The 25,761-nt window shown below is 46.1% G+C and overlaps 1 protein-coding gene across 3 annotated transcripts in view; it reads right to left on the reverse strand.

The window, feature by feature from the left end:
- ACSS3 (acyl-CoA synthetase short chain family member 3) overlaps nucleotides 1-25,761 on the reverse strand; it is a 298,198-nt gene that overhangs the window by 120,285 nt on the left and 152,152 nt on the right. For 2 of the 3 annotated variants that reach the window (XM_069764422.1, XM_069764423.1), the window contains exons 1-2: nucleotides 11,512-11,647; nucleotides 6,575-7,106 (exon numbers count right to left, since the gene is read on the reverse strand). In XM_069764422.1, coding sequence (XP_069620523.1) covers nucleotides 6,575-6,921 — 347 coding nt within the window. In that variant the 5' untranslated portion in view covers nucleotides 6,922-7,106; nucleotides 11,512-11,647. Of the gene's footprint in view, nucleotides 1-6,574; nucleotides 7,107-11,511; nucleotides 11,648-25,761 lie in introns of those variants that run through there. The other variant, XM_069764424.1, reaches the window with a different exon arrangement.

Genomic DNA, 25,761 nt, shown 5'->3' on the forward strand with positions numbered 1-25,761 from the left:
CTGGCAGGGCGCCTCAGTTCCATACTAGGACATTAAGTGTGTACATATGAAGAAGGATGGTATGAATGCATGCAAAAATGCAAAAAAATGTGTATGCACAAAGTGGCATGCACAGAATCTTATGCCCTTAAATACTGTAGATAATTTGAGAATTCGAACGCAAGTTTGTAATTTCTTATGTGGCGATGTCCCATTCACAACATTATCATGCGTGCGCTTGTGCTTCCTCCCGAGCGTGCGCGGTGGGGATGATATTGGGCTCCTATGAGCTGTACAATGTGCACGTGCGTCGGAGTTTTCCTTGGCGCAAGCGCAGTATTGTTCTCACACAACTTTATTGTCAAACTCTGGTTATGATTATGGACAAGATGGCCACAGCTTTGTATCGCTCCATTTGCTTGACCATCAGAGGTTTCCTCCTACATAGGTGAATACTTTTGAATCATCATAAATATGTATATATATATCTATAATATAAGGCTGGGAGCGTCACTCTGTCCGAAGCCTTTATAGACTGCGCAAGCACCGGCGCAGTCTGGACCCCACAGAGTGACGCTCCCAGGAGATCGCGGTATGCGTAAGCACTGAACGCATACCGCGATCTCCACCGGAGAGTCAGGGACCGCCAGGAGGGTGAGTATGAGCTATATTCACCTGTCCCGTTCCAGCGCTGCCCACCGCTCTGTCCTCCGGGTCCTCTGCCTGTGACGTTCAGAGGGCGCTTTGACGCGCTTAATGTGCGCCGCCCTCTGACTGAACAGTCACAGCCAGAGGACCCGGAACACGGAGCGGCACGCAGCGTTGGATCAGGGCCAGGTGAATATAGCAAGTGTCGGGGGCCTGAGCTAGCAGCGAGTCCAGCACCTGACCCCAACAGCGCGCCGGTGTCCCCGCCTGCTCAGGCCCCCCAGCACTCGGCGCCCAGCGACGATAGGCGAGTATGGTATTTTTTTTTTTTATATATCGCAGCAGAATACGGGGCATATAATACTATGGAGCATCTTATGGGGCCATCCACATTTATGGAGCAGTATACGGGGCATATACTATGGAGCATCTTATGGGGGCCATCAACCATAATGGAGCAGCATACGGGGCATATACTATGGAGCATCTTATGGGGCCATCAACCATAATGGAGCAGAGTATGGGGGCATATACTATGGAGCATCTTATTGGCGCCATAAACCTTTATGGAGCAGTGTACGGGGCATATACTATGGAGCATCTTATGGGGGCCATCAACCATAATGCAGCAGCATACAGGGCATATACTATGGAGCATCTTATGGGCCATCAACCATAATGGAGCAGTGTACGGGGCATATACTATGGAGCATCTTATGGGGGCCATAAACCTTTATGGAGCAGTGTACGGGGCATATAATATGGAGCATCTTATGGGGGCTATAAACCTTTATGGAGCAGTGTACGGGGCATATACTATGGAGCATCTTATGGGGGCCATAAACCTTTATGGAGCAGTGTACGGGGCATATACTATGGAGCATCTTATGGGGGCCATAAACCTTTATGGAGCAGCGTATGGGGCATATGGATGGGAGCAGCAAATTACAGAACAGTGGCGCAGGATGGCAGCAGCACATGACAGAACGGGGGTGCAGGATGGCAGCAGCGCATGACAGAACGGGGGTGCAGGATGGCAGCAGCACATGACAGGATGGGGACGCAGAATGGAGCAGCTCATGACAGGATGGGGACGCAGAATGGAGCAGCTCATGACAGGATGGGGATGCAGGATGGAGCAGCAAATGACAGGATGGAGCAGCACATGACAGGATGGGGACGCAGGATGGAGCAGCACATGACAGGATGGGGACGCAGGATGGAGCAGCACATACCAGGATGGAGACCATATACCAATATAAATGCTCGCCACCCGGGCGTAGAACGGCTAAAATAGCTAATATATATATATATATATATATATATATATATATATTTGTTGGACATCTGACACAGTATGCTATTCTTTCCCTGAGGAAACCGCAACTCTTGCGGCGATACGCATGGGAACCTATCCCACATCTCTTCCCCTACTGCTTACATGGCTCCGTTCTGAACCCTTGGACTTTGGTATGAGGGTATATTGGTTTGGGAATTGGGCTTGCTTACCTTAGTCCCTCTTCCTCTCACTACTCTTTTTCCTCATTCCATATGTTTAATTGATTTAAAAGCCTCCTTTTTTGGTGCTCTGGGCTAGGCACACATTTTGTGCCAGAACATTATATATTTATCTGGGCCAACATGGTACTGTGATATTGATGTAGTTGTGTATACAAATTGATCTTTTATTGTGGTTCAGATATATAATATAATTGATTTCATTTTAGGAGCCATATTGTACTCATTGCTTTGGAGAATATTGATGTGGGCTTTCATCGCCTCCATATCAGGGCACATTTGTATAGGTTTGTGTTGCATGTTTGCAATTTTAGTGTTTTTAAATGTTGTGTTTCGTCTTCCATGTATTATTTGAAACCTACCAGTAAAGTATTGTATTTTATACATTGAGGTGTTCCCGCATATGTGGGCATGATGGGTACTCTTCAAGGTACTGCTGTTTACAGGTTCCCAATGTTGTATTAGGGTAGTGTGCCCTGTCAGATGATCATATCTGTTATGGAGGGGCTATTTGGTTATAAGTAGCAATCATTACAGTATCTTCCTGCTGGGCACCTATTTTTAAAGCACAAATTATGCTGCAAAGTTTGCAAAGCAGTAGATATACCGTAATCAAAACTTTTGAAAATCATCATGTTTGATAAATTTTTCCCAAAAATGCAATTTGCTACCTATTGTAATTTTTGTAAAGCCTCCAATTGCCCTTAAAAGACATGTATAACAATCAGAGGTTACCTGGGACTGTATCCATCCCCCTTCAAGCTCTTTAACACAAATATAGCCTTAGTAATGTCAAAGTGACCTCACCATAAAAATGTTCAGTTAGTGCCCATTAATAACGCAACACATTGACACACTTAGGATTCTTTTGTATAGATAAATACAGTCTAAAAATTATCATTCTTAGTCACTGGTTATCAGATAGACTGTTCTGTGCAGAACACTATCTCAAGCTGATTTGATCATTTGATGTGCTATATATTTCATAACTTACCCCCCAATAATAAACTTGCCAGTGGCCAGTAGTGTTGAACATACAAACGGTGCCATATTATGATTTGTTTTTTATTTTAAATTACGCTAGCCAGTTTGTTGCCACTGTTACACACTTGTCCTGAGTATCCAGTACTCCGCTTCCTTTCCCTGGGTCTGCTGCCATCTGTTGTGCTCCACGTCGGGTTTTGCAAATTCCAGATGTGGATCAATGACATCATCTCCTTGTACCCATTTTAGGCCCATTAAGACACACACACCTGTGTCTTGGGGTCGAGACCCTAACCTTCCATGTTTGGTGTGTCCCACCTTGTGTGTATACTGTGCTTTAACTTGCTTCCATCCCTGCTGGGTTCCACGTCCTTAGTCCAGCTGCATCTGAGATTCCTGAGTGTACCAAGTCCTCACTGCCCAAGTGCCTCCCAGCTTGCTTCACCATTGCCAGAGTTTAACTTTTTCAACTAGTACATCAGTTGGGGGGGGAGGGCAAAATTGGAAGACATTTTTACTATACAGGGGCCGCATGGGGGACATTACTAATGTATGGGGGTCACCTGGGAAGATATTATTGCTACATGGTGGTCACACAGGAAATGTTGTTAATGAATGTGGCCACATATGGGGACATTTATTAATATATGGAGTCACACAGGGCAATATCACTACTATATCAGACCACAAAGAGGGAGGTTACACCTGTATAGGGCAATAATAGATGGATGACGCTACTGTTATGGGTACCATGGTGAAGGCAGTTATATTGTCTTGGACACAAAAAAAAGCCAAGTATTGCTTTTGTATGTGAGCTACATAGGGGAGCATCGCTGCTGTACTGTTTTTTTGGGGATAGTGTGGGTCAAAAGGGATTTATTGTTACTGTAAAAGTGGGGGAAAGGTGGGGAGGGTGCTCAAAATAAGAGGTCTGTGTTATATATTGCAGAGACGAGTCCTGGCAGGAAAATGTCAACGCAGTCTGTGGCAGTTGAAGAACAAAAAAAAAAGAAAAATTAATTACTTCAATTGGAGTTATATCTGGAGTTAGCTGTACTGTATATATGGTACTGATAGTTTCCGCTACACGGTCATTCTATGGGGGTAATAATAGTATTGTGATTTTTATTAATAATCAGTTTGGTGGTATTATTTGGTCACTATGTGGTGGTAATATGTGTTCTGGTCATGGTGTTGCAGTATTATTGGTATACTGGTCATGTCACAGTGAGTTTTCCTCAGTAGCAGTATGGTGGTTAGGGCAGAGACACACTGCCGTATTTCTCATGTGATAATCGCATTCACTGTACAGACTGGCCGGCCCCTTTCCTGACCCGAGCATGACAGCATCATGGATTACTATGCAGCTGTCAAGCTCAGGTCTGGAGAGCCCACAGCTAGTACAAGTTTCTTGCACAAGAAATACGGCAGTGTGTTTCTGCCCTTCTAGTCAGACACTATGTGTTGGTAATACGGTCATAGTGTGGTGGCGTTATTTGTTTCTCTTATGTGGTATTATTCCTCATGGTATAGCAAATTTTGTTCAGTAATAGTATGGAGATAATATCTGTTATAGTGTATGTGCTTGTGTGTCCCATATAAGTCTAGTAACATCACTGCTGTCTTACATAACATTGCAGTATTCTTGCATTGCAGTGTATTATTCACGTCAATGTTACAATCATAGGCTGAGCCTGACAAGCTCGCACACAATACACAAGACCTGGGGGCTTCTGTTAGGCCCACAGGTGACATATGAACCCATCAATGCCAAAGGCTGCCGTCACACTAGCAGTATTTGGTCAGTATTTTACATCAGTATTTGTAAGCCAAAACCAGGAGTGGGTGATAAATGCAGAAGTGGTGCATATGTTTCTATTATACTTTTCCTGTGATTGTAAGCCAAAACCAGGAGTGGAACAAATACTGATGTGAAATACTGACCAAATACTGCTAGTGTGACGGCAGCCAAAGCGTTTCAGCCAGGGAAACTGATGGGGTTACAGAGGAAACCACTGCCATTTGTTTAGTTACCTACAGTAGATGCCATGGCTAATGACTGTGGCATCTAACATGGTGGCGGACATTTATTCATGCAATTATGTTAGTTTTCTAAAGTTATTACCTGAGATGCCATTCTTATCAGGGTCTGCCACTTTTTCTAGCCTGTGACATTTTGATACTTCTTTAAAGAAATAAAACATACCGTAAGTGAGGATAGTGGGGAGGCAAAATGAATTCCTTCCATATCAGTTTTTAGCTCGTGCCAGATTCATCAATAGGCACTGACCTTTAGAGATCTGTTACAAACTGCTCTAGAGAAAATGAGTAAGGCCTCATTCAGATGTTTTTTTGATGCATGAGAAAAACAAATGGCGTTTGATCAGTGTCATTGATGAGGTAAAAAAAAAAAAAAAAAGGTTTCTCCACTTTCTCCTAACAGTCAGTGAAAAAAATGGACTGGACATAGATGGCATCTGACCACTGCCCGATTTTTTTCACCCATAGACTTTCATTGTTGAGTTTGATCTCACACTCAGATCAATATCGAACATGCCTCCATGATTTTGCCCAGACCACTCAGTCTGCGCAAAAATCACGGACATGTGAGCAGCCCTATAGAATATTATAGGTACGAGTGCTCTTTGTGGAAAAAAAAACTGATAGCACTCGTACATGGCATACTGACATGTCAATGAGCCCTAAGGGTATCTGCACACAATCAGTAAATGCGGCGGGTTGGACGCTCCGTACATCTGCAGCATCCAAATGTTACACTATAGTGGATGGGATTTCTTCAAATCCTATGTCCACTATGCATCCAGAGATGCCCGCGGCTTACCTGCGGAGATGGACATGCAGCGCGTCTTTCCAGACTGCAGCAGGTCAATTTATCTTGGGGAGATGCTAGACTCCGCAAGATAAATTTTACCCGTACAATGTATTGGACGTGGTAAGTCCGCACGGTTCAGTGATCACATGCAGATTTACCTGCATTCAATAGACGGCAGCGGACATGTGCTGCATCCAAAGTGCTGCCAGTTACTGAACGTGTGCACCTACCGTAAATCTTCCCCACTTTCAGAAGTGCTTCTACACAACTGCTTCAGTTCATTTCTGCAAAATTGCATAGATTCTGCATTGCAAAAGTAAACACGCTCACGATAAAGAAACACTTTGGGCTGAAAATCAGCAGCACAGGTCAATTTATGCTGTGGGTTACTGTATGCATTGTGTAGATGAGATTTGCGGAACTGTCACCCACAATGATGTTATTGTCGTAAACAGTGTATTATTCCCTGGCAATCCGGATGGAAAATTTACAGCATATCCGCCTCACGTAAACAAACCATTAAACAGAAATCCTTTTAAATTCCACTGTCAAACAAAAAATAAAACAAACAATACATTGCAATCTTGTACTCGCTTGTAAATATTCACTTACCATTCTGTAAAGGGAGGCTTGGAGTTATCCATAACTTTAGTCCATGGCTTAAACCATGCAATGTCTTCAGCCGCCCTTCCCCATACTTTTTCGGGGTCATGCACTGAAGAATTGAACACCTGATCATAGTCTTCCGGATGTGCTGCTGAGGAGTAGGCTCTGCTGCTGAGGTGGTTGTGCTGTGTCCTGAGCCAGGCACTATGTAGGGAAGAATCCTTCTGGCAGCAGATTTGCCCCCTAATGCCTCTCCATTTTGATGTGTGCCCGCAGGGTATGCTGAGCGCACAGTTTCTCAGTCCACCCTGCTTGAGAACATGTTTTGAGACCCATTTTATTCCAAAGTACATTTTCCTAAGTTGCAGCAGAGTTTCTGGCAGGAGATGTTTGCACTTAGTGAGAGGGCAGGGAAAGTTGGAAATCCAGCAGTGGATGTTCACTCCCTGCAGACAGGTTGTGCACTCAAGTCTGTAGCCTGAGATGAGGCTTCTTGGATTCCTGAACAGGTTTTCCTGATAGGTGCGAATCCTGGGAACTAAACATTGCACAATGTTAGATTTGGTTACTAGAAAAGAAACTAATGTCTGAACTAGTTGTTCATTGACTGATTGCATAACCTTCTCCTTTATTTTATATGCGGCTGCTAAACACTCAGGTCATAAGCCACGGTGTATATATGATTATGATTACTTGCACATGTAGTAAATATTCTAATGTGTGACGGTAACCTAAGAAGTACATTATTAGGTTTTGTGCCAAATTTACAAAATATATCACAATGTTTGTTAAATCTGCGACAAAAAACATTTGAGTCTAGAACGGCTAATCCCTTAGTTTGAGACTTTATTGCAGCTTCTTTAAAAGCCTTAATTGATAAATCTGTGTAAAAACCATCAGGAACACTGAACCACAGGGCCAGCCTCACCACCAGGCAAGTTCCAGGACCATGGATGAGTGGGGGGGCCCACTCGCAACCCACTTACCATCGGCACACAATGGGGCTTATGAGTCGAGGAAGCCTAATGCCCACCCCCCACCCCCAAATACTCACCAGCCCTCATTCACCACAGCTGCAGTGACTTCAGAGTTTTCTGACTCTGTGACGTCTCAGGGCAGAGGATGTGATGACGTCACTACAGAGCGCCCTCTGTGCTGAACATCAGAAGACACTGAGGAGACCGGCGCTGCAGGGAACGGGAGAATTGAGTACTGGATTTTTTTAATGCATGGAGCATTATATGGGGCCCATTATACTGTATGGATCAATATATAGGGCCATTATACTGTGTGGAGCAATATAGAGCATTATATGGGCCTCATATAGTGTACAGAGCAATATATGGGAACATATATTGTATGCAACATTATATGGGGTCCATTATACTGTATGGAGCAATATGGGGTCCATTATACTGTATGGAGGACTATGTGGTGCCCATAATACTGTATGGAGGACTATACTGTCCGGTACAAAATGAAAAGTCTGCATATACGGGGCCCATTATACTTTATGGAACAATATATTAGGCCATTAAACAGTATGGAGGATTATATGAGCCATTATATAATGTATAAAGCATTACTTGAGCCCATAATCCTGTATGGAGCAATATATGGGGCGCTTATACTGTATGGGGCACTATGTGAGCCATTCTGTACTGTATGGAGCAATATATGGGGCCTATTACACTGTATGGAGCAATTTATGAAGGCATTATACTGTATGAAGCAACAAAAGGGGCCCATAAGACTGTATGGAGGACTATGTGGTGCCCATAATTTTGAATGGAGGACTATGTGGTGCCCATAATCAGTGGAGCGCCATTGTCAAACGTTGCAATGAGCTGCACCCTGTTCTCCTGTGTGGCTGTGGTTTTGAGGGCCTGCAGTGTCTTCCTTCTCTGTTTCAGAGCATAATGGCAGGCTTCTCTTAGCATATGGTCTGGGTAACCCCTATCCTGGAATCTATTCTGTATATCCTGTGCTTCCTGAACAAATGTTTTATTATCAGAACAATTGCACCTATGGCGCAAATATTGTCCCTTTGGGATCCTAAATTGTCCTTTTGGAAACTCAGGAGGGTTCCTACTACCCCGGACCCTTAATAGTCTATTCCCTTTATATACATTAATCTCCCTTGAGGAGTCCCCCATTACAGGGTGATGAAACGCGTATGGAGGGTTTGTACAAGGACATTTTTAGAGGGACAGGTCACACTTGGGCACTTGCCTTGTAGGGATGGGAGATATTACATTGGCCATGACAGGGAAAGCAGTATTTCCCTTTTCTCTCTCCTGCATGATGTTTTTGCCAATCGAAAATTTCTAATGGTAAGATTCAACCATTTTTTAATTGAGCACTGGTTCACGTCATCACATCACGTTAATGTCGGTATATGTCATGTCGACGTATTGAATACCCATATTTTAATCATGTGTAGTAAAAGTTATACTTTATCTATGATATCTGAATCATGTCATATGGATGTAAAAAATGGACATGGAAACGAAAAATCACTTTTTTGGGGGATGAACAACAGACAATTTTTCATAGTCTCATCTGAACCCAGCCTAAAGCCTTCTTCACAAATCCGTTTTTTGTGTGTCCGTATGGTCTGTTTTCTAAGGGCCACAAATACGGACAAATGAACAGCCATTGTATTCAATGATGGTGTGCACATGTCCCCGTGGAACACCCACAGACATATCAGGTTTTTTTTTTAGCAGCACAGACAAATGCATGCTGCACACATGCACACTGATGACACACGGATCATCAGCGTAACACTTACAAGCGCCCGGGAAGAAGCAGTACAGTTTGCACTGTTCCCAGACTAGGCAACTGAAGGCAGCTCCCATCATTGTCTCCTACTTGTGCTGAAATCAGGCCGGGAGACAATGATGGAAGTCGTATTCAGCAGCAGCTGTGTAACTCCTGTGTAAAATAAATAAATAAAAAACGTTGTGGGCTCCCACGCAGTTTTCATAACCAGCAAAGGGAAAGCCCACAGCTGGGGTCTGATGTTAATCACTGGGGAAAGGGGCAATATCCAATAAGATTCCCAGGCTGTTAATAAAAACTCACAGCTCTTTGCTTAGCTTTTACTGGTGAATTTATGGGGAACCCCAGAAAAAAATGACATAGGGTCCCCCTATGAATTCAAACCAGCAAAGGCTAAACACACAGCTGTGGGTTAATGTTAATAGCCTGGGAAGCGATCATGGATATTGCCTTCCCCAGGCTACCAAAATTAGCCCTCAGCCTTCCCAGAAATGGCACATCCATAAGATGTGATTAATCTGGCACCTAGCCTCACTCTTCCCACTTGCCCTGATGCGGTTGAAAGTTGGGTAATATTTGTGTACAGGAATCACAAGGACGTGTGAAGGAGGCCTAACTGGAATTATCATGTTAATGTGTGTGTTTGTATAAACGGATACATTTTGAACAAGGTCCCTTGCCAGTTAGTGTCTATCCTTGTGTTGGACTTTTATCATTAATTTGAGCACTATTTTTCCCCGTAAAATCATAGCTACAATCATTGAAACTCAACAGACCACATTATAGTCAATGGGGATCATGAAGTGTTGGTAGTGTCTGTTATGTAAGATTCTTTTCAAGATTGGGAAGCTCCTGATATATATATTTAGCTGCAGTCTGTGACAGATGCCATACTGTAAATTAGATGTTAGGAGGCAAAAAAAGAAAACAATTTGTGTAGTAAGCGAGCGCGGTCAATGCAGAAGGAAAGCTAATGATTATACTCTCCTTTCTACTGGGTCCAACTCTATCAGTAGCATAACTGGTAATGGGAGCAGTGGGTGTTGGGGATTCTTCAGTCTCCCATAATGTAATGGAATGATACCCTTCTCTTTGGAATCTGGATCATCTTGTAATATTCTTCAAACTAAATAATCCCATGAAGATAGAGCTATAATAGAGGGTGTTAAAGTGCATGGAATACGTAACAATCGTAACCAATATGAATTAGTGATGAGCAAACGTTATTGGGAAAGGCGTTATCAGAGCACGCTCGGGTGCTAAACTAATGTGTTTGGCATGCTCGAAAAATATATTTGAGTACTCGCGGCTGCATGTCTTGCGGATGATCGACAGCCGCAACACCTGCAGGGATCTCAAACAAACAGGCAATCAATGCATGCGTTTCAGCTGTCGAACAGCCGCTGAGACATGCAGCCGCGAGTTCTCGAACATATTTTTCAGGCATGCTGAAGAAATTCGGTTAGCACCCGAGCATGCTCTGATAACGCCTTACCCCAACACTAATAGAAATCCATTGTAAAAAAAAAAAGTTTACCACATGATATACTTATTTTTTGCTGAATACCTCTAAATGGAATAGTGAAACCTGCTGCTCTTTTCCATACAGGGATGAAAGAAACGGAAACAAAAGAAGCATTGAGGGGATATGCACACTTTTTGCAGGTTCTTCCGGTGGCTCCCGACTTTACAAGTCATTGGGATGGCTTAAAATAAGACGTCATATGCGCAGGGGTGTAACTACAACAGGTGCAGGGGTCGCAATCGCACCCGGGCCCTGGAGCCTAGGGCGCCCTAAAACTGCCTTTGGCCTGTAGAAAAAGACTATTGCTATTAAAGATTTCAAATATTTGGGGGCCCAGTTGGAGCTTTCGCATCGGGGCCCATGAGTTTCAAGTTACGCCACTGCATAGGCGCATACCCTGGAAGGCCCTGGTCTGGCACAGGACAACTAAAGCCTATGATGCATAATTGCTGCAGAAAACATAAGACATAATGCAGAATATACTGTTCTCGGGGCTGACTGCTCAGCAGAAGGTGATCACATAACAGAAGATGTACACTTACTACACGGTACATTATAACATTGCCATGAAGGAAAACAATCTGCTCCAAACTACTGTGATATTCAAGAAAACACTGAACTGAAAGACACCTACCAGAGTGCTGCAGCTGGCCAGTGAATTGGAGCTTTTCTTTGGTGGTGCCACCTCCTTATTCAGTTGTCAGGGGGAGTGGTGGAGATGAGGAGAGGCAGGGTAGGGAGTTTAACTTCTACAAAACACTAGGAACTTTGTATTGTAGGCTGTCATGCTATCTAGCTGCGGGACATTTGGAAATGGAAAGAGTTAATCAAGAACTGCATTGACAGATTCTTCAAGATCCCTTGGGCTGTTCTGAAGGTTGTGTGCAGAATCTTTTCACACTGGGAGACTCCATCCTTGTAAACAACAGATTTGTTTTGTATCAATAACATATTGCTTTGCAATGTTTGCATTTCACATGTGCAAAGTCTCCACTTTAGATGGAATGATTTTCTTTTTAAATCATATTCCCTAAATGCTAAAACTGACATGCCATTATGATTCTCCAGGTCATTACAAGTTTGCAGCTACCAAACATATATAGGTTCTTTTGCTGACATTTTTATCTGTACAATTATGGGGTAGATACGATTTTTTGATCACCTGTTTATTGTTTATTGCAATGTTAGAACAAGGAGTTCAACAGGAGTCTATAGGTACTATAAAAGGGAATATTTTATTATATGAAAATTACAAACCAATAAAGTGCATACAGTGTACACAAAATAAATATACTCTAAAGTGCATACGGATGGAACATGTGGATAGCCATCGGTGCGAGCTGCCCGTATGAAGTAAATACATTAATAGAATGCAAGGCTGCCAAAAGGTCAATAAATAGGTTCGTGGGTGAACCATATCCCACAGCGTGAAATAAACAGTAAACAGCAGCGCTTACCTAGGTGGGACAGCGGGCAACGGATTGGATCCAATGTACAGAACCCCCGACGCGCGTTTCGCCTCTTCCAGTGGTCTTGCTTCTTCAAGGGGAGATGTTGCAGCGGGCAAAGAAACATAATTCTGACTATTTGAATCTTTTTCTCGTCACACCTTTTACCAATCGGATTAGTTCTTTTTATATTTTGATAGATCAGGCGTTTCTGAATGCAGCGATACTAAATATGTGTATTTTTGTATGTTTTTATTGTTTTATTTTGAATGGGGCAAAATGGGGGTGATTTATAATTTTTTATTTTTTTAATATGTTTAAACATTTTTTTTTTTTACACAATTTACCTGCTTCAATAGTCTTTTTAGGAAACTTGAAGCTGCAATCTTCTGATCGCTTGTGCTACACATAGCAGAGCCTCAGCCCTACTATGTGTAGCAGAAATGCTCATCTACTATGACGTGGGGCAGCGCTCATAGCAGATTGGCAAAAGCAACCACGGGGCTCTCCTCAGAGGGGCGCCGATGAGTAGTGTTAGCGACGCATTTCCAGCGTGGTCATGTTAGATGTTGCTGTCTCTAGTTTAAAGGACGATACCAGGTCAGGTGACACCGGAGTTGCAGTTACTAAATGTCACCCTCAGACACGGGTAAGTCCAGCAGATGACACAGCATATAAATTTGATAGTATGGAAAAGGGAGAGGAAGGCCCTAAAGGTAGAGAGCGAAGGATGGGACACCTCCTGAAACCGACCTGTGCCTTTTGCTAAGCTCCCCTAATGCCCTTTGCGGGTCATTCCCCACCGCTGTCACGTTCCTAGTACCTGATTGTCACCTCAATGTTCCCTGGGTAATGCACTGGCTGGCAAGGACTCTAGCCACACCACTGCAGATGTTAACACACAGGGGCATAGACAAACACGGGACCGACAAAAAAAGGAAGATATACTCAGTTCTGGCTCTGTTACTTAGCTCCATAACAGCAGAGAAAATGGCACCAGGATTCTCAACTCCCACAGCAGCAACACCACCGACACAGGAGAGCTCCACACCAGACCCCTAGCTGGTCTGCAGAGAAGAACTCTTTAACCCATTATCTATCAATGTCCTTTTTTTCGGACGCCTAATCTTTAGCTTCTAGCAACTAAGATTTTATAATTTTTATAATTAGGTCCAATTTTTAGTGTTGTGTTTGTAAAATGAATGTTTTCAAAACAGGAAATCATGTGTTAGGACTGGCGGAACGCACCTAGAATAAGATGTAATATTAATAGATGCGTTCGCAGTCCGGGGTCCACCGTGCAGGTGAAAACCTGCTGCTAGTAAATGGCAGCGTAATATGGCGGTGGAAACGAACCCAGTTAAGCCACTGGTCCGCAATACCGCACCTAGGAGTGCAAGCAAGGAGTCAGCGAACTCAACCCCAAGACTCAGGATTGAAGTCCGATCAGACTACTAGCACTCAACACCGCAACTGGGTGTGTTAGGTAACAGTAATAATTAGAGCACCGAAATGCGAACTGTGCCGAGCAGGCAGACACCACTAAGAACCCAGACGTGGGTCAGGAGGCGCACTACTGGCGCGTGGCGCCGCACTGGCGGTCACAGCAATAGACGCTGATACGTGTGTGACACGTTGAGTGGTTAGTCGGGCGCTAGATAGCAGCCATACACCATACGCGAACAGTCATACAATAGGGTAGGGGTATTTAATGAACGACTTTCACTCACAACAAACACACGTATACAATTGTACACTAGCGCATGGCCGTGCGGTCATGCGAAGTTTATATAGCTGCAGTACTTTCAGGACCTGCCAGGAGGACCAATGGGAACCACTGCAGCATCTGAGCATGTGATCCTCGATCTCCAACGGGAGATCTCACCCTGGGCATGCTCAGAAGGGAAAAAGCAGGACTTAGTCTCAAAAGCGTCCAGTCGCTGCTGCCCAGCACTGGCTTTAATGGCAAAAGCTGGAGAAGCAACAGCAAGCCTAAGCACAGAGTGAGACTGAGCCAGACGCAAGGACCGTCGTCTCTGCTGAGCAGGTTTACCTGCGGCAGGAGAGGAATGGGAGACCGCAGCAGAAGCGGCCCGAGATTCCCCCTGTGCAGAAGCGGGAACTCAACCCCTAACATTACCCCCCCCTCCTAGGGCCCCCCCTTCCTTGGGCCTCGCTACGTTCGAAGGCAGCAATGAGCTGCGGAGCCCGAATGTGCTCAGCAGGCTCCAAGGATCTATCCTCAGGGCCGTAACTCCTCCAGTCTACCAAATAAAATTTTCTGCCACGAACCACCTTGCACCCCAAAATAGCGTTCACCTCGTTATCGTCCGTAGACGAACCCGACGTCCCGGTAGATGACTCAGAAAACCGGGATATGTACACGGGCTTAAGGAGGGACACATGAAAGGTGTCAGTGATACCTAGGCGTGGAGGAAGGGCTAGACGGTAAACCACAGGAATAACCTGTTCGAGGACCTTGAAAGGACCCAAGTAGCGAGGAGCAAACTTAGTGGACTCAACACGCAGCCTGATGTTACGAGCGGAGAGCCACACTAAGTCACCTGGAGCAAAGGTCGGAGCAGGGCGCCGATGTGCATCGGCAGAGGACCTCATTCTCTCCTTGGAGGCCCGGATGGCATCCTGAGTGTGGTCCCAAATGTCTCGTGCCTCCACCGCCCAGTCTGCCACCCTGGAGTCAGCAGAAGACACGGGCATAGGCACTGGAACCCGCGGATGCTGGCCGTAATTAAGGATGAAAGGAGTCTGACCGGTGGAATCGGCTACAGCGTTGTTAAGGGCGAACTCTGCCCATGGTAACAAAGATGCCCAGTCATCCTGCCTGGCAGAGACAAAATGTCGCAGATATGTGACCAAGGTCTGGTTGGCTCTCTCCACCAACCCATTCGTCTCGGGATGATAGGCAAAAGAGAGATTTAACTCAATACTGAGAAGATGACAAAGCTCTCTCCAGAACCGAGACGCAAACTGAGGACCCTGATCACTGACAATTTTGTCCGGCATACCGTGAAGGCGGAAGACATGTTTAATAAACAACGCTGCCAAGACCCGTGCAGAAGGTAGCCGAGGAAGCGGCACCAAATGCACCATTTTAGAAAACTGGTCGGTGATTACCCAAATGACAGTACAGCCACGTGACTTGGGCAAACCCACCACAAAGTTCATCCCGACCATCTCCCAGGGCCCTGTCTGCCACCGGCAGAGGATATAACAATCCAGCTGGCCGTTGACGAGGAGACTTATTTTTGGCACAGGAGACACATGCCCGAACATAGTCTCTGACATCACGAACCATATGCGGCCACCAGTACATTCTCGCCAGCAACTCAGATGTCCTCTTTGCCCCAAAGTGTCCACCCACTCTGGACGAATGAGCCCAAGAGAGAACCTCCGGTCGCAAATTGATGGGAACAAAAGTCTTGCCCGGAGGCACAGACTCTAGCGAAACCGGAGCTACGGTTCTCAGACTCTCTGAAGGGACAATAAGCCGAGGCTCCTCTTCCTCCTCCTCAGTTGACACAAGGGAGCGAGAGAGAGCGTCAGCACGAATGTTCTTCTCCCCGGCGAGATAATGGAGAGTGAAGTGGAACCAGGAGAAAAACAAGGACCATCTAGCCTGACGAGAATTCAGCCGCTGGGCTGTACGCAAATAGACCAAATTTTTGTGGTCCGTGAAGACTTGGAAGGGAAACCGAGCACCTTCCAAAAGATGTCTCCACTCTGAAAAGGCCAACTTCATTGCTAGCAACTCCCTGTCCCCGATGGAGTAATTTCTCTCCGCTGGTGTGAAGGTCTTTGAGAAGAAGAAGCATGGATGCTTCCGACCTTGAGCATCCTTTTGATAGAGGACTGCTCCAGCACCAACGGATGAGGCATCCACCTCCATAAGGAATGGCTTATCCACATCGGGACGATGTAAGATGGGAGCGCTAGCAAAATGGGACTTTATAGAAGTGAAGGCCTTGGAGACCTCTTCCGACCACAATTTGGGATTCGCTCCCTTCTTGGTGAGGGATACCAAGGGAGCTACCAAAGTTGAGAAGTGGGGGATGAACTGGCGATAGTAATTTATGAACCCCATAAAGCGCTGCACCGCTTTAAGAGAATGGGGTTCCTGCCAGTCCATCACAGCCTGTAGTTTGGCAGGATCCATAGCCAATCCCTGGGCTGAGATGATATAGCCCAGGAAAGGTAAGGACTCCTGCTCAAACACACACTTCTCCCACTTAGCATAAAGGGAATTCGCCCGTAGGAGTTCGAAGACTCTGCCAACATCTCTCCGGTGGGAGTCAATATCTGGAGAGAAGATGAGGATATCATCCAGATAGACTACAACCGAGGTGGAAAGCATATCCCGGAAGATATCGTTGACAAAGTCCTGAAAAACGGCTGGGGCATTACAGAGCCCGAAGGGCATCACCAGATACCCATAGTGCCCATCCCTGGTATTAAAAGCCGTTTTCCATTCGTCCCCCTCACGGATGCGAATCAGGTTGTAGGCACCCCACAGATCTAGTTTGGTGAAAACCTTTGCTCCCCTTAGCCTGTCAAAGAGCTCAGATATCAGGGGCAACGGGTACTTATTTTTAATGGTAATAGCATTAAGACCCCTGTAATCGATGCAAGGACGTAATTCCCCGTTCTTCTTCTGTACGAAGAAGAATCCCGCCCCTGCAGGAGACACTGACTTCCTAATGAACCCTCTTGCCAAATTCTCCTGAATGTATTGAGACATAGCCTCCGTCTCTGGGAGAGAGAGGGGATATACCCTTCCCCGAGGAGGTTCAGCTCCTGGCAAGAGGTCAATAGGACAGTCGTAGGGGCGATGAGGCGGTAGAGTCTCAGCAGCCTTTTTAGAGAATACGTCAGCATAGCACCAATAGCACTTGGGAAGAGAAGAAAGGTCTGCGGGTACCTTGGTAGTAGAAACCTGTACACACTCACTCACACACCTGCCCATACAAGACTTACTCCAACCCAATATTCTCCCTGAGGACCACTCAATATGTGGGGAGTGGAAACGGAGCCAGGGTATTCCCAGCAAAATCTCATCCATTCCCTCGGGAAGAACAAGAAGGGAAATAATCTCCTGGTGGGAAGGGGACATGGACAGCGAGAATGGAACTGTCTGGTGTGTGATTTGCAGTGGAAGTGTCGCCCCATTCACAACTCTAACTGTTACAGGTTTGGCGAGCATGACTAGTGGTATAGCGAGGCGCAGAGCAAAAGCAGAGGACATGAAGTTTCCCTCTGCTCCTGAATCCACACAAAGCTCGACTGTTAGAGTGGAGGATCCTAACAGGATTGTCCCTTGAAAGGACAGTTTGGAGGAAAATGCAGCTGTGTCTAGTGAACCTCCCCCAATGGTTACTAGACGCGATCATTTCCCGACCGCCGCGGACATTTATTGGTGTAATGTCCTAGTTGATGACAGTTTTTACAAACCACGGGTACTCGAGCGGCCTGAGACTTAGGTCCCGCTCGAGAAACCTCCATGGCCTCATGGGAGTCGGACACCAAGACAGGAGATTCAAGAGGTCTGGCGAAGGTGGGAGCCAGCCGAAACCTCTGCCTACACTGGGTCCGCTCTAACCTCCGCTCGTGAAAACGGAGGTCGATGCGGGTAGATACAGAAATAAGTTCCTCCAGTGTGGCGGGTATCTCCCTGGTGGCCAAGGCGTCCTTCACATGGTCTGCCAGTCCCCTCCAGAACACCGGAATAAGAACTTTGTCTGTCCACTCTAACTCAGAAGCTAGAGTCCGGAACTGGATGGCAAACTGGCTGACCACGGACGAGCCCTGAGTAATAGACAACAACTGGAGCGCGGTATCGTGGGTAACACGAGGTCCTAAAAAGACCTGCTTCAGAGTGTCCAGGAAGAGAGGAGCACTCTGTACCACACGATCATCTCGCTCCCAAAGTGGCGTTGCCCACTCCAACGCCCTGCCCGACAAGAGTGATAGAATAAATCCCACTTTCGCCCGTTCCGTAGGGAAACGTGACACCAGGAGCTCAAGGTGTATGGAGCACTGGCTCACGAATCCGCGACATTGTTTACTGTCGCCAGCAAACTTGTCAGGAAGCGGGAGACGGGATAAAGTCGGAGCAGGGGTGGCAGCGGACAAACTGGCTGCGGCTACACTTGCAGCCTGAACAGCGACAGCAGTGACATCCACAGCTGAGGTTGAACGCTCTAGAGCCGCCAACCTTCCCTCCAGCTGCTGGATGTACCGCTGTAAACGCTGATCGTCCGCCATTTACTAGCCAGACCCTGGCGCTAGTGTTCTGTTAGGACTGGCGGAACGCACCTAGAATAAGATGTAATATTAATAGATGCGTTCGCAGTCCGGGGTCCACCGTGCAGGTGAAAACCTGCTGCTAGTAAATGGCAGCGTAATATGGCAGTGGAAACGAACCCAGTTAAGCCACTGGTCCGCAATACCGCACCTAGGAGTGCAAGCAAGGAGTCAGCGAACTCAACCCCAAGACTCAGGATTGAAGTCCGATCAGACTACTAGCACTCAACACCGCAACTGGGTGTGTTAGGTAACAGTAATAATTAGAGCACCGAAGTGCGAACTGTGCCGAGCTGGCAGACACCACTAAGAACCCAGACGTGGGTCAGGAGGCGCACTACTGGCGCATGGCGCCGCACTGGCGGTCACAGCAATAGACGCTGATACGTGTGTGACACGTTGAGTGGTTAGTCGGGCGCTAGATAGCAGCCATACACCATACGCGAACAGTCATACAATAGGGTAGGGGTATTTAATGAACGACTTTCACTCACAACAAACACACGTTTACAATTGTACACTAGCGCATGGCCGTGCGGTCATGCGAAGTTTATATAGCTGCAGTACTTTCAGGACCTGCCAGGAGGACCAATGGGAACCACTGCAGTATCTGAGCATGTGACCCTCGATCTCCAATGGGAGATCTCACCCTGGGCATGCTCAGAAGGGAAAAAGCAGGACTTAGTCTCAAAAGCGTCCAGTCGCTGCTGCCCAGCACTGGCTATAATGGCAAAAGCTGGAGAAGCAACAGCAAGCCTAAGCACAGAGTGAGACTGAGCCAGACGCAAGGACCGTCGTCTCTGCTGAGCAGGTTTACCTGCGGCAGGAGAGGAATGGGAAACCGCAGCAGAAGCGGGAACTCGACCCCTAACATCATGTCATTGTCATTTTTAATTGAATATTGGGACGCCCTTTTCTGAAAAATCTGTACTTGAAAAAATTTAACAAATTATGTTTCTGATTCATTAGGACCCATTAAAAATATGTCATTAAAAAAAATGAAAATTGCTAATTTGGAAAGCAATGGGTTAACTGATGATTGGCTGATGGGTCGTGACTATTTAAAGGAAAGTGGAAAGTGGTTACCAACCAACATCCGCTGACCAGCCTAACAAAAGTGCTAGCAAGAGGCAGACATTAACTCTTGCTGAACCAAAAGGAAAAACATTTAGATTTCATTTCGATTTCAGCTGCCACGAATCCCTTAATGATTCGGGACACTATATAAAAGCCCTGGCCAGGCCGAGATTAGGCCGCTGGCACCAATTGAAGTGAAAATTGGTTCTGCTGTATCTCTAGTAACCATTACAGATTGGTCACAGCAGTGTGTAGGAGCAAGGCCCAGACTCAGACAACTTAAGACCCGAATGAGAACAGTTAAGGCTCCCTAACCCAGACAACGCTGGTCAACAGGTGAAGACCAGATCCCATCGATCCCAAGGAGACACTTGTCGGTGGCCAAGTACCAAAAAAGCCCTGAGGATACCTGGCCAGAGACCCGAGCCTGGGCCGAGGGACAAGGAGGAGACGTGTGGGACGGGCCATTACTTTCAGCAGAAACTTATAGTGCTGGGTGTGGGCAGGGAAGAGATTGCAGATGAGGCGGTGTCCAGCTGACGCTAAAGTGGCCCAGAAAGCATTATTATACTTTGTCAGGGCCCTTAAATTTGCAATGGTGCCCTAGACACTGTTTTTGCTAAATAAAGTGTTTGTCCTCTTCCCGGTTAGACCAAGACATGACTGGGGAGTCCACCACTCCTCTGTGGGTCATTTGCATTGTAGCTGTTCCATGTTGCAAGTTCTGCATGGATATTTTCTCTCTGAACCCTGTTCATACAGGTACTATACAGATGATCAGGTTTTTAAAAACATCAGATAGGGATTATATACATTAGACAGGACTGCTCTATTATGGGTATACCTTGGCGATTGGTGGAGCAGCTTAACATACTTTTTTTTGCAAAAAAACGTATTAACTAAATACCCTGTATTTTTTCATTTTTTGACTAGCACTTGCTTATTTACTGTGACTTTTTTACAACAGAGTATTTTTTTTACCTCTCTGTGTGCTTTTGTGTCTTCAAGGTTGGATTGCAGACTCCGACCTGATCTCGAGAACATATCTCTGTACTAACCAATATATCTCTATGCATGTAATTGCCTGTAAATGATACTGTGAATATTGTTCTTAAGGCCCCGTCACACTTAGCGACGCTAAAGCGATCCCGACAACGATACGACCTGTCAGGGATCGTTGCTGCGTCGCTATGTGGTCGCTGGTGAGATGTCAAACAGTGAGATCTTCCCAACGACGCAGCAGCGATGCGGCGACCTGTAGCGACCTGTACAACAATGTCGTTGGTCGTTGTGACCCTGTCACATGGCAGCTATTATGACGATTCAGACCTCGATGAGGGACATCCTGTGTGACGTTGTAGTCACACAGGCGTGCCTTTGCGTTGCCTTTTCCGCGTCCATTCAGTTCCGATTGGTGGTCGCTACTGCGTTCTGATTGGTGGCGGCCTTGCCTTATGAGGCGACACAATAGCCCTTCGGTGGGAACGCATTTGAGACCCCAAACGATACCTACCGTGCACAAAAGGTGTCAGAAGAACCGTTGAAGAATAGATAAATCAAAGAGGAGTCGCAGGCCGGAGAACTCTACAACGATCTGCAAACCACCACGCGGTCAGGAACAAAGGATGGAAGCGCTACTTTGTCGCCTTCTGTTGAAGGCATGACCGCCAATCAGAACGCAGTAGCGACCACCAATCGGAGCGGAGGGGTGCGGAAAAGGCAAAGCAAATGCACGCCTGTAACAACTCTGCTGGCATCTCAGCATGGCATCACATCTCTCACACAATCTTACCCACTGCTCCAGGCCATGATGTGGTTTCTGTTTCATGCCAGCTCCATGTTCTGTGTCTCTGCTCTGTGCATGCTTTATGGCTATGTGTATAGGGGGCCGGCGCCTGAACTCTCTGGTTCTTATAGGAATCAGGTGCATCTGTCTAATCAGTTCCTGACCAATTACCAAGAGGCCTCCTGTATATAGTGCAGCTCCACCCTGTGCTCTGGGCCTGTGCAATGTGTTAGCTCAGTTAGTGTTTAGCTGCTGAGTTTGCCTGGCCTTGCTCTGAGTTACTCCCTCTCTGGAGGCTTTTCTCTGTGCTATTGCCTTGATCTTGTTGTCCGCCCTCCAGGAGGCAGAATATCCTGGTCCCTGTGTCTTTGTCCCTGTGTCTTGTTCCATTGCCTTGTCTGTACTTTGTCTTTTCTCGGTCTCCTTGTCTGTGGCTTCCTTCCCTGCTTTGTCTTTCCTTGTGTTCTCAGTCTGCTTACACTCCGCACTCTTGCGGCTCTGCACTCAGACCTTGCTTTGCACTCTCTGGCTTTGCTCTGTGGCTCTGCTCTTTGCAGTTCTATCTGGCTCCGCTCTTTGCGGTTCTATCTGGCTCCGCCTCCTGTGTTTCTACACTTGGCTCCGTCTCTGCTCTTGGCTCCGCCTCCAGCGTCTCCGCTCTTGGCTCCGCCTCCAGCGTCTCCGCTCTTGTCTCCGCCTCCAGCGTCTCCGCTCTTGGCTCCGCCTCCAGCGTCTCCGCTCTTGGCTCCGCCTCCAGTGTCTCCGCTCTTGGCTCCGCCTCCAGCATCTCCGCCTCTTGCGGCTCAGCCCTTGGCTCTGCCTTCTCCTTCTCTTCTCTTTGCTCCACCTTCTACTCGTACTCAGCCTCCTGCGTTTCTGTTCTTGGTTCTAGCTCTTGTGCTTTCGCTCTGCAACCGCTCTTGCGGTCTTTCTCTACTTGTTACTTAGTCCTCCTGTCTGAACAGGTTCCCACCTGTTTCACATACCTGCCTGCAGACCGGTCCCAACCGGTTCTTCCTATGTTCCAGCCGTACCCGCCTGCCTACCAGAGAGCCAGCCGTGTCCGCCTGCCCGCCAGTGTCTCTGTTGTACCCGTCTGCATGCCTGTGTCCCAGCCGTGCCCGCCTGTCAGCCAGAGTGCCAGCCGTGCCCGCTCCGTTACTTAGTGGGATCAGCCAGACATCACCCTGGAGTGGCACCTGGTAGCTTCCTATTGCACAAGTCTGACCTCACCATCAGAGGCTCCAGCGAACACCTAGGAAGCTACTTAGTTACGCCCCTTCCAGGGAAGTTTGGTCTGTGGTCCAGTGGGGCCACACCCCCGTATGCCCGCGCCAACCAGTCTGGGCGTGTGCGTGACAACGCCTATGTGTCGGTGTCTGAGTCGTCAACGAGGTCGTTGGTAAGGTGTCAAACACAGCGATGTGTGCTACCCAGCGGGACCTCAACGATCAAAAAAAGGTCCAGGCCATTCCGACACGACCAGCGATCTCACAGCAGGGGCCTGGTCGCTGCTACGTGTCAAACATAGCGAGATCGCTACTGAGGTCGCTGTTGCGTCACAAAACTTGTGACTCAGCAGCGATCTCGCTAGCGACCTCGCTTAGTGTAAAGGTACCTTAATGCGATTTATCTGTGATAATGATCTTTCCCGTATTTAACTCTGTTAAGGGAATAAAACAGAAGTAGATTGTTGAACTCACCTGTTGTCTCCGCTGTTGCATTCAGATCACCTGCTTTACATGAGCAGAATGTAATTCACAATATGCCTGCTCGTTCTAAGGGTGAAAAGCTTCTTGAGGAACATGAGTATTTTGTAGAGTTAAAGGGTTTAGTGTCCTGAGCCAGGCACTAAGTAGTGAAGAATCCTTCTGGCTACAGATTTGCCCCTTAATGCTTCTCCATTTTGATGTGTGCACGCAGGGTATGCTGAGCGCACAATTTCTCAGTCCACCCTGCTTGAGAACTTGTTTTGAGACCCATTTTGGCTATGCGCACACGTTGCGGATAAGGCTTAGGAATTTCTGGTGCGGATTCTGCCTCTCCCGGCAGAAAACGCACCTGCGGATTTGTCGCGTTTTTTGTGCGGTTCCGCATCGTTTTTTGTGCGTTTTTGCTGCGGTTTTCTTGCGGATTTGCTGCGTTTTTTATCCCTGCGGTTTTCTATAATGGAATGGGTACAAAAACGCTGCAGATTCACAAAAAAGAAGTGACATGCTACTTCTTTTAGGCTGTGTGCACACATTGCTGATTTTTCGCGTTTTTTTTCCACTTTTTTTCGCTATAAAAACGCTATAAAACTGCAAAAAAAGCATACATTATGCATCCCATCATTTAGAATGAATTCCGCAATTTTTGTGCACATGATGCGTTTTTTTCCGTGAAAAAAAGCATCGCGGTAAAAAACGCAGCATGTTTATTAATTTTGCAGATTTTTTGCGGATTTCCCACTCTATAATGCATTGGGAAATGTCCAGAGAAATACGCAAAAAAACCGCACCAAAAAACGTGGTAAAAACGCGCAAAAAACGCATGCAGATTTCTTGCAGAAAATTTCAGGTTTTTCTCAGGAAATTTCTGCAAGAAATCCTGAACGTGTGCACATAGCCTTAAACCGCAGCAGATTTTCCGCAAAGTGTGCACAGCATTTTTTTTTCTCATTGATTTACATTGTACTTTAAATCAATTGCGGATCTGCAGTGTTTCTGCACCGCAACGTGAATCCGCAACGTGTGCACATAGCCATCGTGAGAGGGAAGGGAAAGTAATCCAACACTGGATGTTCACTCCCTGCAGACAGGTTGTGCACTCAAGTCTGTAGCCTGAGATGACAATGTTAGATTTGGTTACTAGCAAAGAAACTAATGTCTGAACTAGTTGTTCATTGACTGATTGCATAACCTTCTCCTTTATTTTATGTGGGGCTGCTAAACACTCAGGTCATAAGCCACGGTGTATATATGGTTATGATTACTTGCACATGGAGTAAATATTCTAATGTGTGTTGGTAACCTAAGAAGCACATTATTAGGTTTTGTGCCAAACATACAAAATGTATCATGATGTTTGTTAGCTCTGTGATTAAAACATTTCATTCTATGACAGCTAATCTACTTTTTACATTTCAAAAAAGTCACATCTATCAGTTTGTGACTTTATTGCAGCTTCTTTAAAAGCCTTCATTGATAAATCTGCTTAAAAACATCTGGAATACTAAACCACAGGGCCAGCATCACTTCCTGGCGCACCCAGGCAAGTACCGGGACCCTGGATGAACGGGGGGGCCCACTCGCTGTCAGGGACACAGGCACGATATGGGGCCCGTGAGTCGAAGGTGCCCAATACCCACAACCCACCCCCAAATACCTCTCCTCATTCCCTGCAGCTTCAGTGACTTCAGCATTTTCTGACTCTGTGACGTCTCAGGGCAGAAGATGTGATGACGTCACTACAGAGTGCCCTCTGTACTGAGCGTCAGAAGATGCTGAGCAGACCAGAGCTGCGAGGAACGGGAGAGGTATTTGATTTTTTTTCATGTATGGAGCATTATATGGGGCACATTATACTGTACGCAGCATTATATGGTGCCCCTTATACTGTATGAAGCAATATATGGGGCCATTATATACTGTATGGAGCAATATATAGGGACCATTATACTTAATGGAACAATAAAAGGTGACCATTATACTGTATGGAGCACTATATGGGGACTATTATACTGAATGGAACAATAAATGGGGACCATTATACTGTTTGGAGAACTATACTGTCTGGTCTGTAATGAAATGTCTGAAAAAATATGGAGCCCATTATACTGTGTGGAACTCATATAGTATGATGGTCCACCTCACAGACCCTATATAGTATTATGATCCCCTCACCCCAACAGCCCCCCTATATAGTATTGTGGTCTCTCCAACAGCCCTCCCCATATACAGTGGGGAAAATAAGTATTGGATACACTGCTGATTTTGCAAGTTTTCCCATCTACCAAGAAAAGAGAGGTCTGTAATTTTTATCGTAGGTACACTTCAACTATGAGAGACAGAATCTTAAAAAAAAACGAAAAAATCACTTTGTATGATCTTTACATAATTAATTTGCATTTTATTTAATGAAATAAGTATTTGATACAATAGAAAAGCAGAACTTAATATTTGGTACGCAAACCTTTGTTTGCAATTACAGACGTCAGACATTTCCTGTAGTTCTTAAATAAGTTTTCACACTCTGCAGCAGGGATTTTGGCCCA

This window comes from Ranitomeya imitator, chromosome 4 (assembly GCF_032444005.1).
Source record: "Ranitomeya imitator isolate aRanImi1 chromosome 4, aRanImi1.pri, whole genome shotgun sequence".
Taxonomy (NCBI): domain Eukaryota; kingdom Metazoa; phylum Chordata; class Amphibia; order Anura; family Dendrobatidae; genus Ranitomeya; species Ranitomeya imitator.